Here is a 14795-nt window from a genome sequence, read left to right on the forward strand (position 1 = left end):
TGCCGTGAGCCATGGTGTAGGTCACAGACGTGGCTCAGATCTGGCATTGCTGTGGCTGTGGTGTAGGCCAGCAACTATAGCTCTAATTAGACCCCTAGCCTGGGAACCTCCATATGCCGCAGGCATGGCCCTAAAAAGACAAAAAAAAAAAAAAAAAAAAAAACAAACAGCGGTAGGAACATCTTTTGCAGACTTATCCTAGGTGTTTTTTGGTACTACTGTAAATGTAACTTTTTAAAAATATATGTAATTTTTTTTTTTTTGTCTTTTTGCTATTTCTTTGGACCACTCCCGCGGCATATGGAACTCCTAAAAATATGTAATTTAAATGTCTTTAAAAATATTTTAAAATATCTCCAATGGGTGCCATGAATTACATAAATGACTAAGCATCTTTTTGCATAGTCAAAAAAGACTATTTTTCTTTAGGTCAAACTTCCACTGTCCTAAAGCCACAAACTTCAATGTCAATTGTTCTAGGGTTGGGATTCTTAATCTCACTTCTATCCCCATGCTTTATCCCTGACGCCTTCTTCTTTCATCACCTTTTTTTTTTAAAAAAAACAGCCATACCTGTGGCATATGGAAGTTGTGAGGCCAGGGACTGGATTCCAAGCCACAGCTGCCGACCTACATCACAGCTGCAACAACACAGATCTTTAACCCACTGTGCCGGGCTGGGAACTGAACCCACACCACCGCAGTGACCCAGCCGCTACAGTCAGACTCTTAACCCACTGTACCACAGCAGATTTCCTTTCATTCCTATTTTGAAGGCCCTCATACTATATTCCACATATCCTCAAAATGTGCCTTTCGAAAGGGGGAAGATAGCTGGATTTTTTTTTAACTTGCCTTTCCTTTTAGAATGTGTAAATGCATAACTTCCCAGGTAATACAGTATGGGAATATTCTCACACTTTAGTTTCCTTTTTAAAGGTTTACTTCTATTTAAACAATACAATGTATTACCGCAAAGTCCTTAATAATGAAAAGGTCTTACATGTACAATCCTTTCCAATTTAAGAAGTGCCTTCACAAAGACAATCTCTTTTACCCTCCCAACAGCTCTATGGCACCTGAAAAAGTACACACTATCATGTGTGAAGTGCCAGAAGATTCTAATCTAAATCTCTTGAAGCTTCTATACCCAACTACCATTACACAGGAAATATGGTGGCCAAAAAACATGTTGAATGACAGCATTTGTTGGGTGAAATGACCCAATAAAATGGGTTTTTACAGGAGGCAAAATCCAGAATGTGAAATCTCTTTTGGGCAAATAACCTAGCTTCTCCAAACTGCAAAAGGAAAAAGAAGGCAACGTGGACTTTTTTAAAAAACAATAATCAAATAAAAAGTTGATGAGACAACCAGTGAAAGGTAAATACTAATTGGTATTTGATGATTTTAAGCAATTACTGTTCACTTTTTTAGGTGTGAAATACTGTGGTTATGTTTTTTAAAGGAATTGTTATTGTCAGAGCTAAACAGGAATATATTTCTGAATGAAACAAATAGTATGTCTGAAATATGCTATAACCTGGGAAAGGATGTGAGCAAACTGGCTACTTTTGATTAATTTTTGAAACTTGGGGTGATGTGTTCATGGTGGCCCTTTACACTATTTTTAAATATTCTTAAATGTTTCTTTAAAAAAAAGATAACTGATTCACTTGTACTACTACTGAGGAAGGTTTCAAAGCACAGCAATGATGGCAGAGAAGTTATATTTATAAAACCCCGTTAAGTGTTTTCTACAGCTTACTTCTCATCAAATCCTCACTAGGTTCCCAGGCCATGCTAAACCAAAATCGACCTCTCCAAATACATACACTCACAAACTATTTTAAGGGTAATTTTAAGTTTTTAAACATGCCTAATTTCCCCCTTGTTTTGCAAAATCACCTTAAACACAAATGTAAGATATTCCCATTTAGGCTGAGATATAAATCAGAGAGACACTATTCACAGGATGCATATTAAAGTCACATCTACACTAAGTGGCACCATTATCACTAAACTGCTTTAATCCGATCAGGCAGTGTTTAAAGTCCAATTTTTTAAACTCAGATTTTCCCTACAGACCACTTTCAAATTCTGGAATTCAAGAGGACCAATTTAAGTAACATCATACAAGCAGTCACCAACTTAACAAACACAGAAATCATAAGTGCCTCCCTGTATGCAAAGTTTCTAGTACTTTTACTTCTAAATACTTCACAATAACCCCCAACCCTCTTGAATTTTTCCCCCAAACCTCCTATCCATTGCCAAGGTTCCACCTCACCGCCCCCTCTCACGGCCAGGGGGAAATAAGTTTCTGGAATCCAGAGTAAAAACTCAGGAACGCATTTTCCTACAGAAAAAAATATAAATTGTGATCTAGAATGCTGAGTATTATAATTCAGCTACACAATGTTTATAAAGGCTTTTGTGAACTAAAGCCTAAGAACCTAGTAATAATTCACAACAATATTTCTATGAGAAAATGCATTCCAGGTTCAAAATAATTCAATACAATCCCTTTATAGGTTGGTGACTGTCTGTATAGTGCCACCAAAGTGATATACATTTGACTACACTCATAAAACATTAAATTCCAGTCAGCTACATAACAGGTCTATTCACTCTGTGACTGTGCTGTCAATCACTTAACTATCTTATTAATGCATTTAAAAGCTTCTATAATACTTACATTTAACATTTCGAAATCATTACTTTCTAAGCCCTGTGTGAGGAGAACTGGAAAACTATTTGTCTGTGGAAGGCTGTCCTTTCCTTTTTTTGGGTCTATGTCCAGTGCTCCCAGGCGCTCTTCAATGCTAACCTACAGGAGAGAAATGGCTGTTAATGCTGCACCACACAAGACCCAAAGCAGTGGGGTCCAATTACTTTGCGCTTATGTCTCAGGAGACAAAGAGCACGGACGGATTCACACCTCAACCCTGAAAAACACAAAATATGCTCTTTCTCATTTCAACAGAAAGCCAATGCTGGAGGCAAGTGTAATGTCTGTAATCCAAGTTTCCAGATGCTGGTGAAAGAAGCAACAGAAAACTACAATTTATAAAACTCTAATCCATTAAAAGCTTCTCTATATTATGAAGATTCAAAATCTGGCATCTGATTACTAGAGCACAAGGAAAGACCTATTATCACAAAAGCCTCCCCTTCTAAAATTATCCCTTGGGAGTTCCCATCGTGGCTCAGTGGTTAGCGAATCCGACTAGGAACCATGAGGTTGAGGGTTCGATTCCTGGCATTGCCCAGTGAGTTAAGGATCTGGCGCTGCTATGAGCTGTGGTGTAGGCTGGTAGCTACAGCTCCAATTAGACTCCTAGCCTAGGAACCTCCATATGCCTTGGGTGCAGCCCTGGAAAAGACAAAAAAATAAATAAATTTAATTAATTTAATTAAATTAATTATCCCTTGACAACCTCAGATCTTTTGATAACAAATATTATCAAAAGAGCAAAAGACAATTATGCTTCCCCCCCAGTTTATAGGGTGTCTTCCTTTTTTTCTCTTTACTTGCTATATAAAAATAAAAACTTACTTACACAGCGGATCCCTTATAAAAGCAAATCTAACAACTATGTTCTGACAGCCTGTTGGTTGCTAAATCAAAATACAAATGTTCTATTTTACCAAAGCAAACACATATGTTCTATTACTACCAAAGCAAGCCTCCTCTGTGGGTTATCTCGTGTTTTCTAAAAAACAAGAACAAGATAGGAGGGAATTAAAGGGCTGGATCTAGGCCAAGCTAAAGAAAGTTGGCACATTATTTTAAAATACAGATACCGTGTTATTAAGGAATAATTTTTAAGAACTACAATGTTCTTAAAACTCCAACCAATAAAACGAGATATTTAAAATCAGTAAAGAAACAGAATATTCTCCACTAATAAAATAGCTGAAATTCTAGATTATATTATCAGACAAGAGTGACAAGTAGACGGAAAAGAGAGCTTTTTAAAGATGAGTACCGTTTTAAAGAGTTGAGAAAAAAATGAAAATGATAAGCACTTTAAAAGGTTAAAATGACAATCACTTCTTAAGACTAACTAGCACTAAACAGCCAGGACTGCTCAGACAGCCAAGAGAAGAGGCATCATTGGAACTCAGCAACATGCGAAACCCAATGAAAATCATCACAGCCAAGCCCTGGCTTAATCTACAATGATGTTATCTAATTGTAGCTAACAATTAACAAGTGGCCAGAAGAGCACCCTCTTTAGTTGATAAGAGTTCTGTCGTCTTCTCCATTAACATCGGCCAAGGAAGGCTTACAAAGGTCACGCTCTGGAATTTCAGAACATACACTGCTGGGGATGAGCGAGGGTAACAGCAGCAAGCTCAGTAAGTTTCTGAAGTTTCGACTTTGGCTCCATCCAATATTATCTGTTAGAAGCTCCCAAGCAATCTTAAATGTCAAACTCAAAAATGGTCAGAATGACTTATTACCTCACTTTTCCCCGACTTTCTCTTGTTCTCTACATCCTCCCTCTGTGGAGGAGCAGGCTTGATAGCTGCATGATGACCAGGTATCCCAGGCACCAGAACTTTTGCTTCAGAATTCATCACTGGTGTTCTCACCTGTTGAACAGGAATAGCAGGGTGTGGCAAAGGAAATTATGTCTTAGTCCTTGTAAGATTTATCCCTGATGAGAAAACTAACAGCTTTCAAAAGGTTTTTCTATCGAAAAACTTAGTATAACTAACTTATGATGATATGAATTAAAGATAAACTAATTGAATGCTGGTATTTAAGCTTTTAAAATATAAGCTGAACATTCATGGTTTTAACACTTTCAATACATAAGAGTAAGCACCAGGAAAAACAAAATCTACAGATTACACAATGACACAGTGACTTAAAAATCTTAAAGAAGGAAGTTGTACATTTTATGACTACCTCCAGTAATCGATCTTTGCCAGAAATGCTCAGACAGCCAAGAGAAAGGCGTCATCTCTGAAACTCAGCCAGAAGCGAAACCATATGGATGTCATCATAGCATGTCTTGGCCTTCCTTTTCTCATTAGACTGCCAAACATACGATGTCTACATGGTGATGCCACATTATATTCAAAATAAAGCATGACAATAAGGCTCGTAAAGATGGTATTTAATGCCAGCCCCATCATGGATTTTGGTTTTATTCCGCCCTGAAATACAACATTCCTCTCAACAAAGTTGTGCTCCTTTTAAGTACAGGATTTGACAAAATAATTTACTGATAAATTTGATACTGATATTTAGTCAGTGATCATGCACTGGGAGAAGGTGGGGGAGGAAGAATTACATAAATCCAAGGTCTTCAACTTCTAGTCACCTATTCACTCATTCAGCAAATCAAGAGCATAGAAGTGAATAAAGTTTTACAGTCTTGATATCTAAAACCTAATCCTGCAAAATGCAAGGTCATAAAAAAGACATTAAAACATAACTGTTAGATAACAATTCAATCCACTCAAATGTCTCTTTTCGGAGTTCAAGCTGTGGCACATTGGGATGGGCATGGGCTGCATCTCTGGAACACTGGGATGCAGGTTCGATCCCAGACCCCGCACAGTGGGTTACGGTTCCAGCATTGCTGCAGCTGTGGCATAGGGTGCAACTATAGCTCAGATCTGATCCCTGACCCAGAAACTTCACATGCTGCAAGGCAGTCAAAATAAAAAAACCACAAACTTCTTTTTTTCTTAACTTCTAACATGAAATGCACTCACCTTTGTTATGGCTGTTTCTACTTTTGGGGCCCAGCAGTTTGAAATATCTCTTACTAAACACATATGAGGTTCTTTGGAATTTAAAGCCTGGGAATAAAATTTTAAACAGGGACAGAAGGAGAAAAAAAAAAAAAAAAGAGAGTGTCAAACTAAGAAATTGGAAGAAAGAATAAAATAAAGAACAAATGCTTACTTGTGCATTTTTATAAAAATTCAAAAAGGTATAAAAGGTTTCCCCAGAAAACAACTTGTCAGACTGGCCAACATTCAGATTGATGGCATCTGAGGAAAATGGGTAAACTCTGAAGATACTGAGCATAATGTTTACTCTTTTCAGTTATGACTGCTTGAATTTTTCACATACAGTTTTAAAAGACCAACATTTAAAATGTAACAGAATTTAAAGAAACATTATCGGCTGTCACCCTTGTGAAGAATAACCTGTGCTAAGAAAAGCTTAGTCCTACTGCTATAGCCCTCCCACAAGCTAGTCAAAGAGGGCACTGCCGATGAACAAAATGCTCCCGGGTCAATCTCTTGTGTCCGTTTGATAATGGTGAAATGCGGGACAACGAGATGCAGCATAGTACACACGTGCCCGTAATGCTTTGAAGTTACTCTAAGCCTACATAATCGACCAATAGCTGGAAGGAGACAAAGCAAAGAGGAAACCAAGGCTGCATCTGGAGAGCAGAGTTAGGGACCCACATATGCTAAGAAGACTCACGTTACAGCTTAACACTTTTCTCCTTTATTACACCATACCCATGTATTCAATTTTTTGAAAATAAGTATTTTCAAACAGACTCCACAAGCGCTTTCTTGGGCATGCAATATTCCTCAGAGTTCTCACCTATTGGATATGCTCGTAACTCACCAAAAGTCTCCAAAGAAACCTCTATAACCAAAAAAATCTCAATCGTTATCCTGCCCATTATATTTTCACTTAGAATACTCAATGGGTACTACTACTAAGGGATCTTTTACTAAGATTTATCTTTTGGGTAACTGGACAAACTCGCCCATACCCACAGCTACTGAGCACCTGAAATGTAGCTAGCCCAAACTAAGATGTGCTTGTAAGTGAAAAATATACACCAGATTTCAAAGACCTAATAAAATATTTCAAGCAGTGTTTTATATTAACTAAGCATTAAAATACTTTGGATATACTGGGTTAAGTAAAAGTATATAGTTGACCCATGAACAATAAACGGTTAGGGTCACCAACCCTCTGCACAGTTGAAAATCCACTTATAATGTACAGCTGGTCCTCCATAGCTGCGGTTCCTACATATCCATGGTTCGGCATCCGCAGAGTCAACCTCAGATGGTGTACCATCGTAGTATCTACTACTGGAAAAAAGCCATCTATAGGTGAACCCACACAGTTCAAACCTATGTTGTTCAAGAACCAACTCAATACAGATTTCTCACAAGTTAAAATAAACCACAAACTGAAAGAAAGGTCCTTCAGTTATAGGGAAGCATGACATCTTTTTAAGTATTCCAATAAGCAGACCAATATATCATTTTAAAATTGTTCTCTTCCAGAGACATGCTGATACTGTATTACTTCACTCCAGAGTAGCATCTACGTACCACTCGCTCAATGATGGGCTGAAACCAATTGCCATATACAAGCAACAATGACATTTTGTCTGAGCAAAAACCAGCTGCTATGATAGGGATGGGTTTTGGTGTTGATTTCTTGCCTTTCCCAGGTGTTGCTATCTGAATTGTGCAGTTTGAAGTCAAAGGCTTTTTGCAGTACCTAGAAATGGGGAGGGGGGAAAAAACAGATTAGAAAATACGAAAGCACACTCACACTAATTCTTTGAAGTTGGCATCAACTCATGAAACGTGACCCCCCTCTGGCCTCCATACTAGCATCAGGAGTGATCAGGGTCCCCAGAGGACTAGAGCTCCGGTAAAGATTTCATCCACCCCCACCCTGCCAACATTCAAGATCTCACCACCCAGACCAGCCTTGAGGCCCCCATAAGAGGCCCCAAGTTCCCAAGTGCTCCCCCACCACCCTGACCTTCAGCCCCAAATGGCTCTGTCCACACCCTACTCTAATCAGCCCCGTCTCTAATTGCTTCCAACCTCCAAAGCCTCACCAAGACCTCTCTCTGCAATAGTTCCAGGAGCAAAATGGTCAGCAAAATATAAACAAGAGCAGAGCCTTAACTTCTTCTACATGGGCTTTCTTCTCCTTCTTGCTCCAGGCCGCTCATCTCAACAGCCCTCCCCACAGCCCTGTGCCAGGGCCCCAGGCCGTGACTTAGTGTACTCCGTGTCCTTCACTAACACCCCAAGACAGACAGTCTCTCCCTCCACCACCTAGAAAATCTCTGAAATTGTTGTCACCAGCTACCAGCTACAGTCCCCTTCTGCTGCCATCCAGTGGCCTCTGGATCACTCCCCATTTCTTAAAGATGTGAGGGGCTCACTGTCACTCCATCCATCACGGCTGCTTAGGAATTCCTTTCTCAGTCCTTTCGATATGCAGCATGCAGGCTGATGATCCCGATCCCCTGCCCCCTCCATTCCTCAGCCCACCTGCGACGACCTTGTCCTTCCCTGTGTCTCAGCCACACACTCCTCACAGCACAAACATCTTATCGCCAGTAAGTACACGCCCTCCATAACCCCAAGAGTTAAGCACGGCACTGTCTCTCCAAATCTCTCCTAGCTTCCTGACTCCACAACCATCTCTACCCCCGATTTTTGGCCCCGACTTGGGCCCTTTACCCTTCTCTTATCTATTCTCTTCACATAAGACAGAATGATTTAAAACTTAATGTCTTAAAACTCAAGTCAAACCCCATCAATCCTTAGTTTAAAATCGTTCAGTGGTTTACTACTGCCCAAGGAGAAATGCCAAATCTTCACCACGGCCCGCTACTTCTGAGCCCTCAATTACACAGGTTTGAGGTACTCACACGATTGTAACTAAAGACCTCAAGTGTTACACTCCGAAATGTTAAGTTACCTCTAGGGAGTAGAACTCAATGGAGGGAGACTAGGTTTTACAATCAATTGCATGTGTCCTGCATGTTTTAAAATAGGTATATACTGCTTTTACAATTACTTTATTGTTTAAACAATTCCTATACTGGAATTGTAAAGGGAAGGATACCAACTGACAATAAAAAGTTGAAACTATTTTAAAATTTAACATAATTATGTACATGACCAAGTCTCAGACCATGTTACAGCATATGGCAAGAGCTGGCAGATTTTCTAGGGGCCAGATAGTAAATATTTTCATGGGGGGGCATATATGCAGATTTGGCCTGCAGATCAAATTTATCCACTCCTGGTGTATGACTACTATATATCACATCAGCAACACTCCCTGTTGTCCACCAAAACACCAGCATTGCCAGGCTTCACTGATCCACAAATGTGTGGCAAGGGAAAGTAGTATCAAAGCTTTCCTAGTGAACCAATTTCTTTTAAAATTTACGATAGAACTACCAAAATTTACTAAGTATGCATCATTAAAAAGCCACTCTCCTAATGACAAATATCAAGAAATGGTCCACGACTCCCAAATACTTGAGTTCTCACTAGGAACGTATGTAGTCACACAGATAAAGAATTCGGAAGGCTTTCAGAACAATCCAACTGAAGAGTAACATACAGCAAAGAACACTGACTGAGGTGAGAGTATAAAGAAGTTACAGGAAAGGCAAATAAACTTCTGACTTAAGAAACTTCTTACTTACCCATTTAATATGTGTTCAAAAAGATGAACTTGACCGTCTCTGCAAACAACAGCTAACTTCACAGGCTAAAAGAAAAATGTAACATCACTGTAACAGGTACTACCTTCAGTCCACTCTAACAATTACTTAGGAAAATCCAACTTCCCTCTCCACTCTTTAAACAACCAGAGGAAAATCAGATCAGCAAGGATATACAACTTTTGAATTAAAAAATAACTACTCCATCAAAGTAACAAGTCAAGATTGTTAGTCTCAAGCTTTTATAAATAAAAGTTTAGGCCAGTAAGACAGCAGTCATGGAGAAGGAAGCCTGGAAGTTAGAGGAGCGAAGTCACTCCTACCAAGCACCTTGGCTGCCAAGAGGGAACCGGCAGGCCCTCCAGGCCCTCATGCCATGATTGCTGAACAGGCCACTGTGCCTTGTCCCTTCCCCTCATAAGCACTCACCGCACTGTCCAATGGGTATTTCAAACAGTTTAAGATTTTTGTTAATTTCATTTTCTCTCTTTCTCAAATCATCAAAACCCTGATTTTGGAAATAGTATCTGTGAAGTCCCAAAACAAATACTCAAAAAACTGAACCACTTACCTCTTCTTTGTTTTCTGACAGAGTCAAATCAATGTAGACAGGTTCATCTGTAACTGTAAAAGACATCACTGCATTCTTTTCTTTGTTTTCTGACCGGACCTGCCTAGATAACAAAACCAATTAGATATTAAAACAAAAAAAAAAAAAAAAAAAAGAGAGAAAGAGAAAAGGATAAAGGTAAAGGGAGTCGGACACCTAAAGTCTAAAGTCAGAGCAATAGGTTCCCAATAGCTTTTTTTAACCTTTTGAAATCTAAACAAAGTGAGTAAAGATCTAAATAAGGGAAGCATTTGTGTCACTACCACAAACGCATTTATAGGAGATTTATAGGAGATTTTAAACAATAAGCAATGTTTTACTGTTAACTCATTTTGTGGGTTTTTTTTTTTTTGGTCTTCTTAGGGCCACAGGTGCAGCATTATGAAAGTTCCCAGGTTAGGGATCGAATCAGAGCTGCAGCTGCCAGCCTACACCACAGTCACAGCAACACCAGATCCAAGCTATGTCTGTGACCTACACCACAGCTCGTGGCAACACTGGATCCTTAACCCACTGAGTAAGGCCAGGGATCGAATCCAGAAACTCATGGTTACCAGTCAGGTTCATTACCACTGAGCCATAATAGAAACTCCTATTTGTCTATCTTGATGGCAAAGCCAACTGTCTTGATCACTGTACCCTTGCAAATCTTAAAGTGAGTATTCCAATTTTTCCTTCTTTTTCAAAGTAGTTTTGGCTATTCTACGTGCTCTGCATCTCCACTTGAACATTAAAATGAGATTGCTGGGATTCTGACTGGGTTCACATTAAATCTACACATTAATGAGGATAATTAACATACTAGCAATACTGAGAAAATAGATTCTATAAATAGGTAAGTTAAATGATGCTCATTACTTGCCGATTCCTTATTTGAGAATTTGCCTACTAGCTAAAATTTATTTGTAAACCCGGAAATCAATAATTTGTGGTGATTTCATGGTCTTTAACAGGTATACATAGAACAGTGAAGAATATGAGCTGCCAACACTCTTGAGTGAAGGGATTACATTCCCACAGCTGGTGGGACTGTAAGAGCATAACCACTCTGGAAAAAATTTGGCAGTTTCTTAAAAAGTTAAATATATACCTATCATATGACCCAGCCATTATACTCCTAAGTATTTATCCAAGAGAAATTAATCATAGCCTGTACCAAGACTTACACACAAACGTCCATAGTAACTCTATCTGTAATGTCCCACATATGTCACCAAGATTGCAGACTGGGGTGCAGAAGGGGTTAAAAAGGGTATGAGGAAACTCGTGAGCAATGTGCACGGTCCCTGTCCTGATTATGGCAGTAACTCCACATACGCATACATAAGTCAACACTCATCAAATTATATGCCTTGTAGTTCCTATGGGGTTCAGCAGTTTAAGAACCCAACAAGGATGCAGGTTCAATTCCTGGCCTTGCTCAGTGGGTCAAGGATCTGGCAATGCCGCAAGCTACAGTGTAGGTCGCAGATGCAACTCAGATCCTGTGTTGCTGTGGTGTAGGCCAGCAGCTGCAGCTCCAAATGGACCCCTAGCCTGGGAACTTCCATATGCCACAGGGGCAGCCCTAGAAAGAAAGAAAAAAAGTTATAGGCCTTAAATATGTATATTTTATTATCTGTCAATTATATTTCAATGAAGCTGTTTAAAAAGTCTGGACACAAATTTTAAAAATAAAGACTGAGTAAGAGCAGTTCCTACCCTGGCTCAGTGGTTAATAAATCTGACTAGGAACCATGAGGTTGCAGGTTTGATCCCTGGCCTTGCTCAGTGTGTTAAGGATCCAGTGTTGCAGTGAGCTGTGGTATAGGTGGAAGACACAGCTCGGATCCTGAGTTGCCTGTGGCTCTGGTGTAGGCCGGTGGCTACAGCTCCAATTCGACCCCTAGCCTGGGAACCTCCATATGCTGCGGGAGCGGCCCAAGAAATTGCAAAAAAGACCAAAAAAAAAAAAAAAAAAAAAAAAAATTTTGGCCATGTGCACAGCATGCCATCAGAGAATTCACACAATAACTTCTTAATAAAACAAAATTCATTCTAAAATGAAGTTATCCATACTATGTGTATGTTCAAAATCACTGCTATCAGACCACTATATTTAGTAGAAACTGCCATTTAGCCCATCAACAGGAGAATAGTACTGCCTCCTTACAGTAATATAAAAGCTTTTTTGTTTGTTTTTTAATTTTTTTTTTTTCCTTTTAGGGCTGCACTTGCAGCATATGGAGGTTCCCAGACCAGGGGTCCAATCGGAGATAGAGCTGCTGGCCTACACCACAGCAACGCCAGATCCAAGTGGAATCTGTGACCTAAACCACAGCTTGAGGCAACGCCGGATCTTTAACCCAATGAGCAAGGCCGGGGATCGAACCCACATCCTCATGGATCCTAGCTGGGTTTGTTTAACCACTGAGCCACAAAGGGAGCTCTATAAAAGTTTTTAAAATTTTATTTTAATCTTCACTCAGCAGTAAGAAGCCACTGTTAGAAGAAAATGTTATTTTCTTTAAGAAATGTTTCTTTCAAAGGTAATTACCAGGGAAACTGAGGTTTGCTTCACCTACCAAAACAGTTTTCATGAATGGCCTTTTGGAACAGTCTTTCAATATGCATTTTTTTTTTTTTTTTTTTGGTCTTTTTAGGGCCGAACCCAAGGCATATGGAAGTTCCTAGGCTAGGGGTCTAAGTGGAGCTACAGCTGCTGGCCTACACCATAGCAACACTGGATCCTTAACATGCTCAGTAGGGTCAGGGATCAAACTTGCGTCCTCATGGATCCTAGTCAGATTCGTTCTGTCTGAACCACGACAGGAACTCCCTCAATATGCATTTTAATTTGTTTTTATACTCTACTCCTCAGTTACTAGGATGCTCCAGGCATACACATACTATTTTCAGGATCTTAAGACAATAGAAATCAACTTTTCTGTTACACAAGAAATGTTGTAGCTGAAGACCCCAGTCTCATGACCCAGAGGTAAGTAAGGCATTTAGGACTAAAGCACTTCAGTGATGCCAGGAGATTTTGGTGGCAGTTTTTATCGTTTTTTGGCATTACTATTTTTTTTTCTTTAACAGCCCCACCACAGCAAACCAGATTGGAGCCACATCTGCAACCTACCCCGCAGCGGCAACAACTCAAGATCCTTAACCCACCAGGAGAGGCCAGGGATGGAACATGCATCCTCATAGAAACATCAGGCCTTTAACCCACTGAGTCACAATGGGAACTCCACTAATTTTTGTAAGTGATAAACTCTCTAGATCTAAAATTATTCCAATAGGCACGCCTCGAAAATGAGACACAGAAAAGAAAACAATGCAACTGGACTATCAGAGGCCTAACTGGGAACTAAGGTGATGGTTTGAAGGTGAACAAAGGTCCACCGTAGGCCTCATGAATCTTTCCCTACATAACTAGCTGTAGAAATACATATTTGAGGAGTTCAGGTCGTGGCGCAGTGGTTAACAAATCTGACTAGGAACCATGAGGTTGCGGGTTCGATCCTTGGCCTTGCTCAGTGGGTTAAGGATCCAGCGTTGCCATGAGCTATGGTGTAGGTTGCAGATGCGGCTCGGATCCCGCGTTGCTGTGGCTGTGGTTTAGGCCGGCATCTACAGCTCTGATTAGACCCTTAGCCTGGGAACCTCCATGTGCTGCAGGATCAGCCCTAGAAAAGGCCAAAAAAGACAAAAAAAAAAAAAAAAAAAGAAATACAGATTTGATGAGTCTCATTTCTGAGATATGCTACAAATTTATAGTAACTTTTAGTTATAGTAACTTTTACGCTCAATAGTATGCTCAGCTAATTAATGACTAGGATGAGAAACTACTATTTTTTAAATCTCTATTTATTCTATCTATGAATAGCAGGTTAAAAATTTATCTTTACTATCAGATGATGTTATAAAATCCAAGATACTTCTTAAATTTAAAACTCTGATAAAACTTTAATACCAAATTCATTTTAATTTTTCTCATAGAGATGTGATTTGGGGGCAGGCTCAACTCTTCATTACAAGTCAATGTAAATCTAACATTAACTACAACAAAGTAAGTCTCACATTCATCATTTATATTAACCCCATAAGCTGTGACTGATTCTTTCAAGGCAATGTTATCACCCAAATCCAAAAGACTACATACCAGACATTAAGTAACCGGTCGTGTACTGCTCCAGATAAGAAATAAAGACCTGTAATTCCATCGAACGGTTGGCTCTCATTAGGAGGTCTGATAGTAGTGAACATAAGTGATGAAACTGGTGTCGCGTGTCCTGTGAAGTGCTAGAGAAAGTTAAATCTCATTTAGGAGAGGACGGACATAAAACACCAGCAAAAATTAAGAATTTGTATGCATCATAAATGATACATATCTGAAATCAGAGCTCCAGACAAAGGTTATTTGTGCTTTATTCCTTTCAATTGTTTTTTCCCTTCTTTTTTTTTTTTTTTTTTTTTTGCTTTTTATGGCCACACCCACGGCATATGGGAGTTCCCAGGCTAGGGGTCGAATGAGAGCTACAGCTACCAGCCTATATCACAGCCACAGCAATGCCAGATCCAAGCCTTGTCTGTGACCTACACCACAGCTCACAGCAATGCCAGATTGCTGATCCACTGAGCAAGGCCAGGGATCAAACCCACATCCACATGGATGCTAGTCAGATTCGTTTCTACTGCGCCACCTACAG

The 14795-nt window shown here is 39.6% G+C and overlaps 1 protein-coding gene across 1 annotated transcript in view; it reads right to left on the reverse strand.

The window, feature by feature from the left end:
• The window catches only part of WDR43 (WD repeat domain 43), a 47560-nt gene that overhangs the window by 12096 nt on the left and 20669 nt on the right, over window positions 1-14795 (reverse strand). The window contains exons 5-11 of the mRNA XM_021087672.1: window positions 14249-14388; window positions 10063-10165; window positions 9474-9538; window positions 7339-7510; window positions 5737-5823; window positions 4471-4602; window positions 2699-2830 (exon numbers count right to left, since the gene is read on the reverse strand). Of these exons, the coding sequence (XP_020943331.1) occupies window positions 2699-2830; window positions 4471-4602; window positions 5737-5823; window positions 7339-7510; window positions 9474-9538; window positions 10063-10165; window positions 14249-14388 (831 nt within the window). The remainder of the gene's footprint in view (window positions 1-2698; window positions 2831-4470; window positions 4603-5736; window positions 5824-7338; window positions 7511-9473; window positions 9539-10062; window positions 10166-14248; window positions 14389-14795) is intronic.

Source organism: Sus scrofa, chromosome 3 (assembly GCF_000003025.6).
Source record: "Sus scrofa isolate TJ Tabasco breed Duroc chromosome 3, Sscrofa11.1, whole genome shotgun sequence".
Lineage (NCBI taxonomy): Eukaryota > Metazoa > Chordata > Mammalia > Artiodactyla > Suidae > Sus > Sus scrofa.